The sequence below is a fragment of the Microtus pennsylvanicus genome, chromosome 7 (assembly GCF_037038515.1).
Source record: "Microtus pennsylvanicus isolate mMicPen1 chromosome 7, mMicPen1.hap1, whole genome shotgun sequence".
Taxonomy (NCBI): Eukaryota; Metazoa; Chordata; class Mammalia; order Rodentia; family Cricetidae; genus Microtus; species Microtus pennsylvanicus.
The window spans coordinates 27,314,837-27,329,422 of record NC_134585.1 but is presented as its reverse complement, the minus strand read 5'-3'; the positions used below and the strand labels follow the sequence as shown (position 1 = coordinate 27,329,422).

At 45.8% G+C, this 14,586-nt stretch overlaps 1 protein-coding gene across 4 annotated transcripts in view; it reads left to right on the top strand.

Moving 5' to 3' along the window:
* Positions 1–14,586, top strand: part of Nck2 (NCK adaptor protein 2) — a 118,750-nt gene that overhangs the window by 75,969 nt on the left and 28,195 nt on the right. For 3 of the 4 annotated variants that reach the window (XM_075980266.1, XM_075980267.1, XM_075980265.1), the window contains exon 3: positions 11,597–11,838. In XM_075980266.1, the coding sequence (XP_075836381.1) occupies positions 11,613–11,838 (226 nt within the window). In that variant the 5' untranslated portion in view covers positions 11,597–11,612. The remainder of the gene's footprint in view (positions 1–11,596; positions 11,839–14,586) is intronic. The other variant, XM_075980268.1, reaches the window with a different exon arrangement.

The following is a 14,586-nucleotide window of genomic DNA, read 5'->3' as shown; positions in this document are numbered from 1 at the left end:
TACGAGGGAGGGGTCTGGATGGAACAGTTCTCTGTCTTGATGGCTACAGGAACCCACACACAGTGAGCTGACGAAACTGCTTACACGGGACCGCCATTGTTGTCCTTAGCTGGGTAACGTGTAAGTTTTGGAAGAAATGGGTGCTGGGTACAAGTAATTCTGCACAGTCCTGGGAATCTGTACTTACTCCAGAATGGAAGTTTAAGTGGAGCTGAGGAGGGGAAGGCCATCTTTTCCCCCTTGTTTCAGGAGCCTGTAGGTTGGAGTCTAAGAATTTCCAGTTTACGTTTCTGTGAATGAGGGACTCACAGAAGGGAGGAACAGGGGTGGGGATGGAACTCATACCATGACTGCAGCAGCGCTCTTGTTCCTGCCTTGATCCCTCGCTGTGCTCATGATTATAATCTACAATAATTAATGTTGCTCAAGTAAATTAAATGGAGGCCATGTGTACTGACTACAAGAATACTACAATTCAAGCCCCAATCAGCACGCGCGTGCGCATGTGCACACACACACACACTCACACACACGAAATGAATGCAGTGTTTGCTATGTTTTGACTGCTAAGTCTAACAAGCAAGGCTATAAACAATGGCTCTGCAAGCAAGGGTTTGTAAATTACGTCAGTTATTGCAAATGAGGTACCCAGATCTACCGCTCTGGGTCAGGAGACACAGGCTGTGGTCTTATCTGTTCTTTTATTGGCTGTTGCATCTTGAGCAGTCTTGAGCAGCTCACTGGCTCATACACCTCCAGTCTCCATCATGTCTATTGAGTAGCAGGCCTGACACCCCCAAGAGGGGCTGCCTGGAGATGAACTCGCCGCACTGTGAGCACCTAGTGAGCTTGACCTAGAATGTGTTCTATGGAGAGCAGTAATAACTCGCTGCTCTACTTGGCTGCACCCTTGGGAAAGTCATGGTCAGTGAAATTTCATTTTGATAGAAACCTATCATATACTCTGTCTCTCTGTGGTTTGGATTTTTCCAAACATGAGTATTATTTAACCAGATGACTAAATGAACTGGTGACTTGCCTAGAGACCCTGGCCCTTACCAAGAGTCAAGTGGTCCTGAAGTTCAGAGTGGATGCTCACGCCCATCTAACCGGTGTCCAAGAAGCTTCAGGGAATGCTGACTGACAGAGGAACACTCCCTCTGTTACATGACTCCATACACTAGTAAGCCTGTTACATTGCTGCTAACTGAATGCTCAATTTTGCTTGGGTTTTTAACAGACATCCATGTTCCGTCCAGGAGTTCGTCCTGCACACCTTGTAGTTACTGGACCCGTTAGGTACCTCCTGGGTGTTGTGTCTCATACCTGTTTTAATGATCCCTGTGGTTGTAAGAGGTTCGGGATTGTGTAGAAGGCCCTTTTGCTGCATCATGCCATGTTTTCCTTTCTTATGGTTGTATGGATCCGGATGAGCTCCGTACACAGTCAGGATGCCTCGCTGTTGGCATTGACCTTGGGCACCTGTCACGTTTCGCCTCTGTTGACTTGCTGCTCTGTGGGAGCAGGGCTTGATGCACAGGGATGCTCCCAGCATCTAGGTGGGGGATCCACCTCAGTTATTCCCAATCCATCGGCCCATAGGATTTTCCCCATCTATTTATTTACTAGTCGTTTGTGTCCTTGCTTTTAAAAATTGATTCCAGCCTCTATATACACGAGGCCAAACCACGTTGCCTATTTTGCTTTGTGTTAGTGCATTCTAAAAGGGAGCCTTAAATTCTCTAGTCCTTAGACTTTCGCCACTTCTGTATTCTGAGTCACCTGTGCGCCTGCAGGAAGATGATGGCTTCATTTGTTTACACTGCTGTAGGATACTGAGCTGTGTGATGCCACTGCCCATCTGGCCCTTTGGCTGCTGATTGGGCTGGTCCTTGTCTTTCAGCATCCTCATTATTGCGGCTGTGAGCATCATTGTACACATCCCTAGGCCCTCAACACACTGAAGGTGTCTTTTCGGACTGTCGGTGGGCATGCGACCTTGTATGCTCGGTAGGATCATTGTGACTTGCTTTCTAGCAAACCCCACCTCTTCCTCAGCAGAGCGTGTGGACTCAGTTTGACACCCCCCCCCCCAGCCTTTTCTGGTTTCCCCAGCTAGTGTTAAAATGGGCTCTAACGGTGGTCACAGGCAGTGAATGAGTTTGAATGCTGTTTTATGTACGCTCGCCATCTGTGCTGTCTGTCTGCAGTGACTTTGTTTTGCCTGCTTTTTCTCTTGGTCTTTTCCTCTGCGTTGTGGGGCTTTTCGTTATTCTCGACGCCAGCCATTTGTCATTATAGACGTTGCTTCCTTAGCGGCCATTTGTAAACAAGCATACTCCATCTTTTGATCTCTAAATCCAAAATTCCTACGTGCAAATAACCCATGGCCCCACCAGGTGTGTTCAGCTTGTGGCCTGCTGATGGCTTTGCCCTAGGAGTCCTGTGGGCGTAGCCCAACATTGAGAGCCCTGACAGATGGCTCAGCAGTCAAGGTTTGCAGCTCCCACATGACTTACAGCTACCTACACATAAATACATTTATAAACAATATTAAATTTTTATTGAGAATCTTTGCAATTTTTTTTAACTTGATTGGACCATTCCAGAATGTGAGCTTCTTGAATGACAGCATTGTATTGTGCTGTCAAAAGGTTGGATGCCCATGCTAGACCCTCTGCTGAGTTGTAATAATCTCTAATCTTTACCTGATCTGACCACTCTATAAAAGGCAGTGCTTTTGTGTGTGCTGCTAGGTCTCTGACTACTTTTCCTGTTGTTTCATTGTTCCACAGCTCTTCCGTAAACCATAGAATTGGTAAGGATCAATGCAAATGCTAAAATTTTTGTACCAGAAAGACACTGAGTTTCATTCAGGCTTTGCCTTGGGCATAACATATGCTTTATTAATCTTTAACCTTTTTTTTTCTACATCTATACCATGACAATCGCTTGCTGGAGAACCTGGGGAGTGGCCTGTGAGTTGTAGGAGGGATAGAAATGGGGTTAGGGATCTCTGTAAGGCCTGGAGAGTTGAAGCAGAGCTGCAGGGCTTTGCCTTGGAGGGATTGAAAAGTGATTAGCTTCCAGGCACAGTTTCAAGGCCAGCCTGTTTGCTGGGGTTTGTTGTGTGTGGCTGGGAAGAGAAAGGAGTAGGGGATGGGAGTATGGGAGTCTCAGATCTTTGGTCTGACACCAGGTGAATGTTTACATGACATTTCATTTACCAGGTTGGCAATCACTCGGCAAACAACTCTGGAGTTTTTGTTGCTTTTTGCATTGATTTTTCTTTTGTTTGAGTGGGAGAATCCGAATGGAAGGTCATTTTACAGAGCTCCTGACTGACACTCCTCAAAGCAAGGATGTCTGGTTATTGTCACGGTCAGGAGGCACCTAAGCAGCTGAGAAGCCTAATCTAGGATCCTTGATAGGATGGGAAGACGGAAATAGGACACTGGGGAGAAACTATCAGTATAAAATGTTCGTTTTTATTGAGATAATTATGTCTTCGTAATCCTTTTAAGGATGCAGTGAGAAGATTCATAAACGGATTTTGGGAGTGCCTCACACCTAGTAGGATGGCTGCTGTTGGAAATAAATGTTGGCAATGAGAAGATATTGAACCTTGGTGTCTCATGGGGGGAGATTCTGTCGCTTTGGAAGCAGAGATGGGAATGGAAGCCCCACCACTAGTGGGAAGCTCTCACGGCCTTCTGAAGGATGGAGGACAATGGAGACACTTGGGTGTGTCTCTGGGGAGAAGCTGGGTGTTCACCTGTCTTAGGTGCTACGTGCCTCTGGCTGCTATTTTAGCTCCCTGTTTTAGCAGTAATAGCTTGGTTATAGTTCTTTGTGAAGTATGTCGTGGCAGATATTCTGGGTAACTGGAAATCCCCTAGACATAGGCTTGTCATTGGTATTAGCCACAGTGGGAACACTCGCAGAAGGGAGCTGAAAGAGTCCCAAGACTTGTTGCTACCCACCGAACAAGCCTGAGAACCTGAGTTCAGAACCTAGCACCCATGCAGATGCTGGCTTTGGTGATGCACATGTGGTCTCCCTGGAGATTTAACAGATGCCAGGAGCTCACTAACCAGTCATTGAGCTCCTGGTCCAGTGAGAGACGGTGTTTCAGACAATTAGCTGGAGAGTAATTGAGAAAAACAACCCGCGTTGACTCCTTGCCCCCACAAACCATACGTGGGAGAGTTAACTACACATACATGAGTGTACGTACACATCCATGCATGAACCACACACAGGAAGCTGGGAAGGAAAAAGAAAAGAAGTGGCAGTCAGGAATCATCAATCACCTTCCCTCAAAAGTCTCCCGCTCTGATGGCTTTCCGACCAGGCTGGCTCACAAACCCTGCTGGAGAGAAGTATCTTAGAAGGGGTCACACTGGTGACTGTGATGGAAAAACTATGAAAGACAGGGACCTCATAGGCCATCATCCAACAAAGCCAGAAAACAAACCACAGAAAGAGCCTCTCTGCGATATCCCACCGAGGCAAGCTGGCTTCTTCCGCCCTGTACCATCCAGCTTGAGCCTCCCCATCAGGAGACTTTGCCTCTCTCTAATAAAATATTAAAAACACAAATCCTGTCCCGAGTCATCCCCAGGAGATCAGGGCCTAGTGTTTCTTCCTAAGTAATTCTGCCTACTCATTTATCAAAAGAAAATTGAATTCGGCTCTTGCTTATGAGCATCCATCTTCCCCCTGGGATTTATTCTTTAGAGCGACAGCAAGATTCGACTTCCAAGTTTCACTAGCAGGCAGTGAGAATAGTACAGAGTGGACCCTCTGGTTGACTTGAACCCAAGGTCCTCTGCTCTCTGACTTGTGGACTTGGGTGAGTTACTGACCCCCCCCCCCCCAGCCCCTTTTCATCACTTCTGAATGCATATGTAGATCACATCTATTTCAAAGGGTCCTCATGAACATTTGCTGCCCTCATCTGTGTGAAGCACTGTGCCGGGGGTCTCAGTTGACTGTCACCCTGCACGCCTTGACCATGCAGGTGATGCCAGGTACTCACGCCCCTGCGGCTGTACATGGAAATGTCTGTTGTGAATGTTCTCTTTTATGTGTGGTGTACTTTTCTGTTCTAGGGAGGTGGTAAGACCTTGACTATTGTCACGGCCTAATTAGCTTAGTAAGAGTTGGAACAGCCACTAGGTCCCATATTGTGTTGGAGGTAGGACTGAAGTGTATTAGCTGTAATTAGTGACCCTGCCGCTGAAAGCCACCAACTGGCCTTTCTGTTCCCCGACAGGAGACTACAGGCCCTGCCAAGTGCTGTCAGATGAGTTGGCATTTGGCAAGTCCATCTATACACAACTTTGGGAGGTTAATCAAGAGTTTTAGTTGCTTCTAAGACCCATTCATGAGTCAGTCACTTTAATGCAAATGGGCTCTTTTCACAGACCTTGCACCGAGGACCAGGAACACTGCAATAAATGGGGGAGAACAAAGGAAGCTCCCCTTTCCAAAGCAAAGACTCCCCACTGAGATTGGCTTCCTGTTGCTGTGGGAGTACAGGACCACAGTGCAAATGCCCAAAAACAGCATCTCCTCAGAATCCCAATGCAAGCCTCATTGGGTGAAACCAGGATGTCATCAAGGGCTGAACTCCAGGAGGCTCTAGAACCGTCTTTTCCAGTGTCTGGAGACTGCTTCATCTCTTGGCTGCAGCATGGCGTCTTTAAATCTCTCTCTGACTTTCCTGCTCAGAGTAGCGAGGATGGTTGTGGCTATCTAGACCATCTCCCCATCTCAGAGGGAGCAGACAGAGTTAGTGACCTTGCCTCCTGTTGGCCATGCAATTCAACAGATCCAGAGTTGCACGTGTTAGGATGCTTACCACATCTTCCAAAGCCTGCACTGAGTGAGTTTTCAGGAGCTGACCAGGTGCCGTCCTCTGCCACCCCAGGCATGAGAGATTACACAAAATTAAAGAGTTCCAGGGGCCCTCAGTGAAGTTGTTATATGATTTGAATAATTCAGACTATGTAGAAAATTGGCATTGGGATGACATCTGTCTCCATTTGGTCTTACCCTCCACCCTACCGTCTCTCTAAGTCATTTACTCGCTCACAGGCACACGTATTAGGGTACGTCTGTATATATATGCACACAAATGCATTTCCCCAAAGTTTCAAGTCGTATCCTGCCAATAAAGTGTTAGACTTGTTTTGCCCTCCTGCCCATCTAAGTGTATGTTTTGTTTTTTGTTTGTGAAATCCTTATGTCTTCAATTTCACGTTTAGATGGGCAGTTCCTCAGTTATATTAATCATACTAAGATCTTTATTAATCATTAAAACAAACTAAGTAAATGTTTTTTTTTTTTAAATAATGTTTTTCTACTTTGAGATTTTCATATAACATGTTTGGATTGTAGTGACACACACTCCAGCCCTCCTCTCCATCCTCCCATCCCTTTCCACCCAACTTTAAGGTTTCCTCCTCCTCATTCTCCTCTTTCTTCTTTTCCTTTTTCTTCCTTCTTTCCCTCCTCCCCTTTACCCATGGATTCCAGTTTGTGTTGCCCAACAGATTTGGGAGCTATCATCCTAGGTGGAAATACTAGCTCTGTAGCCACACAAACCATTCCGTCTCTGATGCTCACTCCCCTAAAAGATGCCGCCCAGAATGGTGTCTATTCTGTGGGTTAAATGATGGATTTACTTCCTATAGCAGGGCTTCTCAAACTCTTCCATTTACAGCCCCATGCCACTGGAGAGCAAGTTTGCATGCAAATGGCCTTCTTTATTTTTCACAGGAAGCATGAAACCTCTACTTAATATGTAGTTCTACAGGACGAGGATCATCTTCAACATTTTTCCAAGTTGAATGATAGTTTTATTGTATAATCATCGATGCTGAGACTACTGCTCCACATACCTTGTACAAAACAGCAGAAGTGTGTTATAGGGCCAAGTCTGAAATGGCTGGAAAGTTTACTGCGATTACCAAGCCTGAGTTTATTGCCAATGTTTCATGACGCTCAAGTTAGTGACTCTGCATTTTCAAAACTAAGCATTCTAACATGATACAGCCCTACGACCCAAAGTATACTAATTTGGGACTTCCATGCAGAGAGGGCTGACAGCAGGAAGGTTCCCCCTCCCCATAATTAAACCATTCTGTTTCTCTAAAAAGATTCCGTACAGACAGGACAAATATCTCAGTTCGGTGGAGCTGAGACATCTGGGCAGCCTTGCCTGGGTTTATGTAGCACATTCCATGCCTTCCATGCACAGAGCCGAGGCTGCAGGGAGTTTGAGTGGACCACCTCAGGCTAGTCCCTGCTGGATTCTGAATTACTTTTTGGTTGCACGTTCAGAAACCTCTTATTGTTGCCAAATGTGTCATGAAGGGTTTCCTCAACCCTCCTAGGTTCCCAACTGATAGCTTAAAGAACCTGAGTCCTGCCGGGCGATGGTGGTGCACGCCTTTAATTCCAGCACTCGGGAGGCAGAGGCAGGCAGATCTCTGTGAGTTCGAGACCAGCCTGGTCTACAGAGCTAGTTCCAGGACAGGCTCCAAAGCCACAGAGAAACCCTGTCTCAAAAAACCAAAAAAAAAAAAAAAAAAAAAGAACCTGAGTCCTAGGTGGAACACTGACTTTCTTGTTTCCATGCTCAGAGATTTGACCCAAGGAGTCTCCCTGAGACATTTCTGCCTCAGTTTTCTGTGTCTTGCTTCCTTTTAAAAGCCTGTGAAAATCACTTGAGAGTTATGCAGGGGTAAAGGGGAGGGTGTCTTGGTACCTGGTCCTTTCCTGGAGGCTCAGATACAGTTGCCAGAAGAAGGGCTCAGGAAGCATCCACCTCCCACAAGGGAGAAAGGATTTATTTGGCTTCCTCTTCAGAGGAGCATGGTCTATCATGACAGGGAAGCTAAGGCAGCAGCTTGGTTTGTGGCCTGACCGGGAAGGAGGGAGGACAGTGCTGGGGCCTGGCTGCCTTTCTCCTCCTTCTCATTGTGATCAGTCCAGGAGCCCATGAATTGTGGACACCCGAATTCAAGGTAGATCTTCCCTCAACTAAGCCTCTTTGGAAAAACAGGAATATCCCCAACACCTCCCTGTGCTTCATTAACGCCCTAAAGGATTTTTAGTCCAGTCAGGTTGACAGTTTAACCCCCACAAGTTTATCCCTTATCAACTTGACACACAAACAGCACTTAAACTGTAACATTTTACTCTCCCTAACCCCCAGCTCTGGCTCCCTAGGCTTGTGGCCATGTTTTAATGCAAAATGCCTTCATTCCAGCTTTGAAGTCTTCATGGTCTTAGTTCAATGCTGTTCAAAGACCTAAAGTTTCTTCTAAGACCTGAGACAACTCTTAAACATGAACTTCTATAAGATAAAAGAACAAGTTAAAAATTTTCAATATCTGATGTCACAGAGCAGGGCATAAGAATTGGGATATAGCAAAGAGAGATGCCACCAAAAAAGGCTGAAACCCAGTCAGACAAACACCAAGTCTTGCACCTCCATGTCTAGCATATGGGACTCTTGGTGGCAACCAAGCCCCTGGGCCTCCAGCTTTGCTGCCTGCAGCATATGCGGCTTTTCTCTTGGTTAGCTGCGCCGGGTGCCTGCTGCATTCCTGAACCAGTGCGGCATGTTTCCAGCCTCTCCCATCTCCTGTGCTGTGACTTAGCAGGAAGCTGTGCTTTTATAAGTCTTCATGCTCTCAGCATGCACCAGAATGAATGCGGCCAGCTCCTCCCCTTGCTACCGTGGATGCAGAAGGCCATTCGATAGAGAGCTTTGGTTGGCTGGGTATCAACTGATTTAAATGGTGATCTGTTCCTGTTTTAAATAGTTTGGGAAATTATGTAAGTTAGCAGCAAACCTGGTGTGGTACCCCCTCTGAGCCTCATTTCTATTCCTGCTATTGTCCTTGTCTTGAACCTTAAAAAAGACGTCTACCTTGATGATTTTCATAGGTCTTATCTGACAGAGAAAATCAGATGTGTGAGCTACCAGACAAGAACTAGAGGTCCTCTCCTTGTAGGTCTCCAGCTCTGAGAAGAACTTTGTGTGCTCCACCCTCTTGGATATTGTATGTATGGCTTGCAAGCATTTTCTTCTTCCCAAATGATTTTTAAAAAATATTTTTTATTGATTTTATTGAACTATACATTTTTCTCTGCTCCCCTCCCCTTCCTCCTCGCCCACCCTCCTCCATGGTCCCCATGCTTCCAGGAGATCTGGTCTTTTTTTCCTACTTCTCATGTAGATTAGATCCATGTATGTCTCTCTTAGGGTCCTCATTGTTGTCTAGGTTCTCTGTGATTGTGGATTGTAGGCTGGTTTTCTTTGCTCTATGTCTAAAAGCCACTTATGAGTGAGTACATATGATGTTTGTCTTTCTGGGTCTGGGTTACCTCACTCAATATGATGTTTTCTAGCTCCATCCATTTGCCTGCAAATCTCAAGATGCCATTTTTCTCTGCTGTATAGTACCGCATTGTGTAAATATACCACATTTTCCTTATCCATTCTTTAGCTGAGGAGCATTTAGGTTGTTTCCAGGTTCTGGCTATGACAGTGCTGCTGTGAATGTAGTTGAACACGTGTCCTTGTGGCACAATTGAGCATCCTTTGGATATATACCCAAAAGTGGTATTGCTTGGACTTGAGGTAGGTTGTTTCCTAATTTTCTGTGAAATTGTCATACTGATGCAAAGGGGCTGTACCAGTTTGCACTCCCACCAGCAGTATAGAAGTGTTTCCTTTACCCCACAACCTCTCCAGCATAAGTTGTCATAAGTGTTTTTGATCTTGGTGTAAGATGGAATCTCATAGTTGTTTTGATTTGCATTTCTGTGATGGTTAAGGATGTTGAACATTTCCTTAAGTGTCTTTCAGTCATTTTAGATTCCTCTGTTGAGAGTTCTCTGTTTAGGTCTGTACCCCATTTTTTTTTTTACTGGATTATTCCCAAATGATTTTAATCTCCTAATGTGGAAATGCATAAATGAGAAGTCCTGTATTATTCTGTGTGCCTGAATATGGTAGAAAGTGTGGTATTCATGCCTCCATGAGTCAGATGCATGAGCTTCCTCTGTAACTCCGAACTCAGGGTATGAGATCAGAACTCTGACAGGAAGACAAGGCAGTTCGGACCCAGTATCTTGTCTTTGTTCCTTCTGTAATTTGGGGACATTTCCAGTCAGTAGAGAGATTGAATACTGATTTTTCTCCTGCAAGAACACTTGGGCTTTGTCTGCCCGAGAAGAGTGGAATTGCTGACGTAGGTGATGCCTGTGTGTGCTGTGTTCCTCCCTGTTATTACTTCTTAGATGGACTTCATCAGATTTGTGCCGTACCTGTTTTAATGAGCTGTATTTTGGAGTCGTTTTCATGTGTATTGACGTGTTTTGAGATATAGTCTCAGCTACCTGCTTTCACCATCTCTCTGCATTGCTTGCTTCTGCTTCCCCCAGTATCCACTAGTCCTATGTCGCCATAGATTTATTTTTCCTTTCCCAGAGTGTTCTATCGTGGAACTAGTTAGGGGACATCAAGGCAGCCAGTTCTGGGGGTACTGCCGACCTCACCTGCAGCATACCTGATCAGGTATGGGGTGGAGGATCTTGCTAGCACTGGGTGCTGCGAAGATAAAAGCCACAGAGAACAGGGTTCCCAGAGTCTTCAATAAAGTTTGCTCCAAGGAGCCCCATGTGGAACTCCACATGCCCAGCCTGTCTGGCCTCCCTGCTGCTCTCACTCTGGGAGGCACCTACACTCCCCCTCGCTCTGCCCCAGTACTTAAATATTTCATAGGCAGGTAGACGGCTTATCTGGTCACCTCCTGTAGGATGTCTTTGTTGCTTTCCAGTTTGGGCAATTGTGAACAACATGGCCTAAATATCTGAGTTCTGTCTTCAAGATACCAGTCTTCAAGAATAATTTCTTTTTTTACAGAAAAGTTGTAGAGTTATTTGTGTGGAGCATTCTTGTATACCCCTCTGCTGATTTCTCCGGTGCGTTATAACATATTACATTGAGTTGTCAAAACTAATTAACATGGGCACATTGCTGTTGCCCAGGCTTTGTTTACGTTTCAGCAGTGTTTCCGCCAATTTTCTTTCTCTATTTTACCACCCGTCTCAGGATGCCACGTCGCGTTAGTAGTACAGTAATTTGAATTTGAGTTTATAGGAGTAGTTTGGGTGTGTTATATTTGCTAAATGTCTTCAAACTCCTCAGCATATGCTGAGAACTTGAGTGTAAACCTATCAGCTAGAAGGGGCTGGTGTCGTTTAGGCAAATGAGCACTTTAATTATAAGATTGTTATTTTGAGCGTTTTTTTTTTTTAAGTTTGCATCTGGCTTCGGTAAAATGTGCAGCTCATGTAGTGCAGGGAGAGGGGCTGCAGGCTTTGGTGAGGAGATGTTTCTCGGCAGCCCTAGAGCTTGCTGGAAGGTCATTTTAAGGACGAGTGTTTTAGGGGCCTGGAGGAGACTGGTGGTGGGGCCAACGCAGGAGCTGTCATTGCCTGATTTTTCTGCTCCGCCAGAGGACGAGGTGTGCGGGTAGATAATGAGCATCTTTAAATGTTTTGCTGGCAGAAGGACTCCATGAAAGATGACAGAAGAAGTCATTGTCATAGCCAAGTGGGACTACACGGCCCAGCAGGACCAGGAGCTCGACATCAGGAAGAACGAGAGATTGTGGCTGCTGGACGACTCCAAGACGTGGTGGCGGGTGAGGAACGCGGCCAACAGGACAGGCTACGTGCCGTCCAACTACGTGGAGCGCAAGAACAGCCTGAAGAAGGGCTCCCTGGTAAAGAATCTCAAGGACACGCTAGGTGAGTATCCACACCCCACCTGGAATAGCTAGGCCGGGGGAGGGGGGCAGCATTGCTGCTTCAGCTTGTGTGTGTGTGAGAGGGAGATGTGTGTGATGTATAGAGTATTTGTTATGGTGTGTATAATATGTGTATATGTGATGCACTGTGTAGAGGTGTGATGTGGTATGTTGTGTGTGTGCGTGTGTGTGATGCAGTGTGTGAGTGTGATATAGTGTGTAAACATGCTGTGTGTAGTGTGTATGTATATGTGGTGTGGTGTGTAGGGGTATAATGTGGTATATTATGTGTAACTGTGTGTTTTGGGGAAGGTGTTAATTGTGAACAACCTCCTACTTGGGTTTTGTACAGAGGTCAAGTTAAAGACTCTGTTTATCATTTTCGGCATACTTGATAAAAGAGTTTGGCATCTCAGGTAAATCAACACTTGTGTGTGCTGTGGACCCCTCCCGACTTAGACTCACATCAAGTTTCATAGCTTTGCCCGTCAGCACACTAACCCTTTTCTCTTACAAACTCTCATGCATTTGTCTTTGTACATACTGAAGGAAGAGGCCGGTACTTTCTGGTCTGTTAGTTTTTGTTTATTCTTGTCTTAGGTGATGGAATATTTTATACCAGTTTCAGGCAGTAAGTTGATGTGTAGTTGGGGTGATGAGCAATCAGAAGCCTCTCAGATGGACACTTCCACAAGCCCTATTCAGTTATGACATTCTCTGGGTCTTCCCGTATGTGCCTCTTCTCCTCTGGTATATTAGGTCATTTCCTAGCACTGTAGCAAACTCCTTGATGGTGGGTTGCTTTATAAAGAAAAAGGCTTAATTTGGCTTACACAAGATTGAGTGGCTGTGTGTGTATTGCCTTCTTGGCAAAGTTTTGGGGTGGTACAGGTATCCTATGCAAGAGACTGGGGGACATAGAGAACTGTAGTATCTGTGTCTTCTGACATTGTTCCCTTTGTATTCCACCGGTATTCATTTATACACCTTCTGTGTAGTCCCCTTTGCCACCCAAAGGCCCCACCTCTAAGTAGTGTGATAGGAACCACACACTCTTCTTCCTTCTTACTACTCTCAGTGGGGATTAAATTCACAAAAGGGACCCAGGAAAGGAGATACATTCAAGCCATATAAGTCCATAGCCACGGGTCCGACAGGAGATCGCTACCACAGTGGTGACCAGCCATAACTGAGTGTGCACACAGCCATTTCAGTCCATAGCCACGGGTCCGACAGGAGATGGCTACCACAGTGGTGACCAGCCGTACCTGAGTGTGCACACAGTGCTCACTAACCATGCTTACTGCTTCATATTACCCTGGAATATAATCAGGAAGCCTCGTGGAAGGACAGCTGAGCTGAGCTGACAATTGACAGTTGTTGTCTCCTCAGGTAAGTATAGAGTTGTTTGTAGCCAACAGTGCCAGCCTGTCACTTCAGGTTCGCTGTGGACGTGAGCCAGTACCATCCCCTAGGCTAAGCGTATGTAGACTTTCCTTTGTGTTACTAGAAGAGGATTAGTTTCATTGGAGTGGGCAGGGGTGAGGGAGACATGGGAAAACTGAGAAGGGCATCACACCGGATGCGTTTCAGGGTACCCACCTTCCTCCTTGTACAGTCTGTAAAGGTCTGTGCTGACTGTTCAGGGGGTGAAGCCTTCGGTCATTGGGAGGTATTTTGTGCAGCGCATGGACCTTTTCTCAGGATGTCTGTGGCCAGTGTAGATTCCAAGACTGCTGGAAAAATTCCATTTGTTATTAGCATTCTAGGTCTTTTTCCACCGAATTCCCTCCCCTGTGTATTCTTTTTCTTTGCTTGAGAAATGTTACTTAAGTATGGTAAAGAAAACAGCGTTGGTGAGTGGGTCAGTGCTTTAGTGATATTCTGAGAGTTTTTGACTGACTTTCCAGCCATCCCCTGACACACCCTCTGTAATAATGTTAGGCATTGTTGACATATTTTGCCTTTAAAAAAAAATCAGAATCCTGTAAACCACAAAACAGACATAACTTTGAATTGGAAAAGGTAAGCCCCCTGAGGTCATGGAGAGCCCCTTAGATGGCTGCCTGTTGACTTTCTTGGGAAGAAAGACCAGGCCTCAGGTTGACGCTCTAGGCCTCATCTTTGCCCAGTGTGTTCAGATTTCCCCACGCATGATCAGTTCATCTCATCCCACAATCCCGAGTCACAGAGTGAAGCAGCGCATCCCCCCCTCGTGCTGGGCCTGTTCCCCTGTCCCCGACATATTGCCACCCAACCCTAAGCTGGAGTGCTTAGACTGCTCCAGAAGGCCAATTCCATTTTTGGAGAACACAGATTGTTAGAAAGTGCTTCCTTAAATAGATTCAAATTTTTACATTTCTCAAACTTCCTCCCCTTGGCTCTCACTCTGCCCTCCAGGGTTTTGCCAAGCAGAGCAAATCTCTCCAGTGAGTGACGGTTCTGCTGTGAGCTTCCGACTCCATTTCAGCACATAGGTCTTTGGAAACATTTGCATCAAGCGTGAAAGATTGCAAAAATACAGATAAAACTATGCTTCTAGATTTATTTATTTATTAATAGGAATCAACTTTCATAGCCTTTGGGACTCAGGGAGAAGTGGCCCGTGTTATATGTGCATGTACACACAAAATGAGGGCACGTGTGCCACAACATGTATGTGTGTGTTGGGCGGCGGGGGGGGGGGGTTCAGAAGACAACCCACAGCAGTCTGTTCCTTGTTTCTACCATGTAAATCCCAGGGATTGAA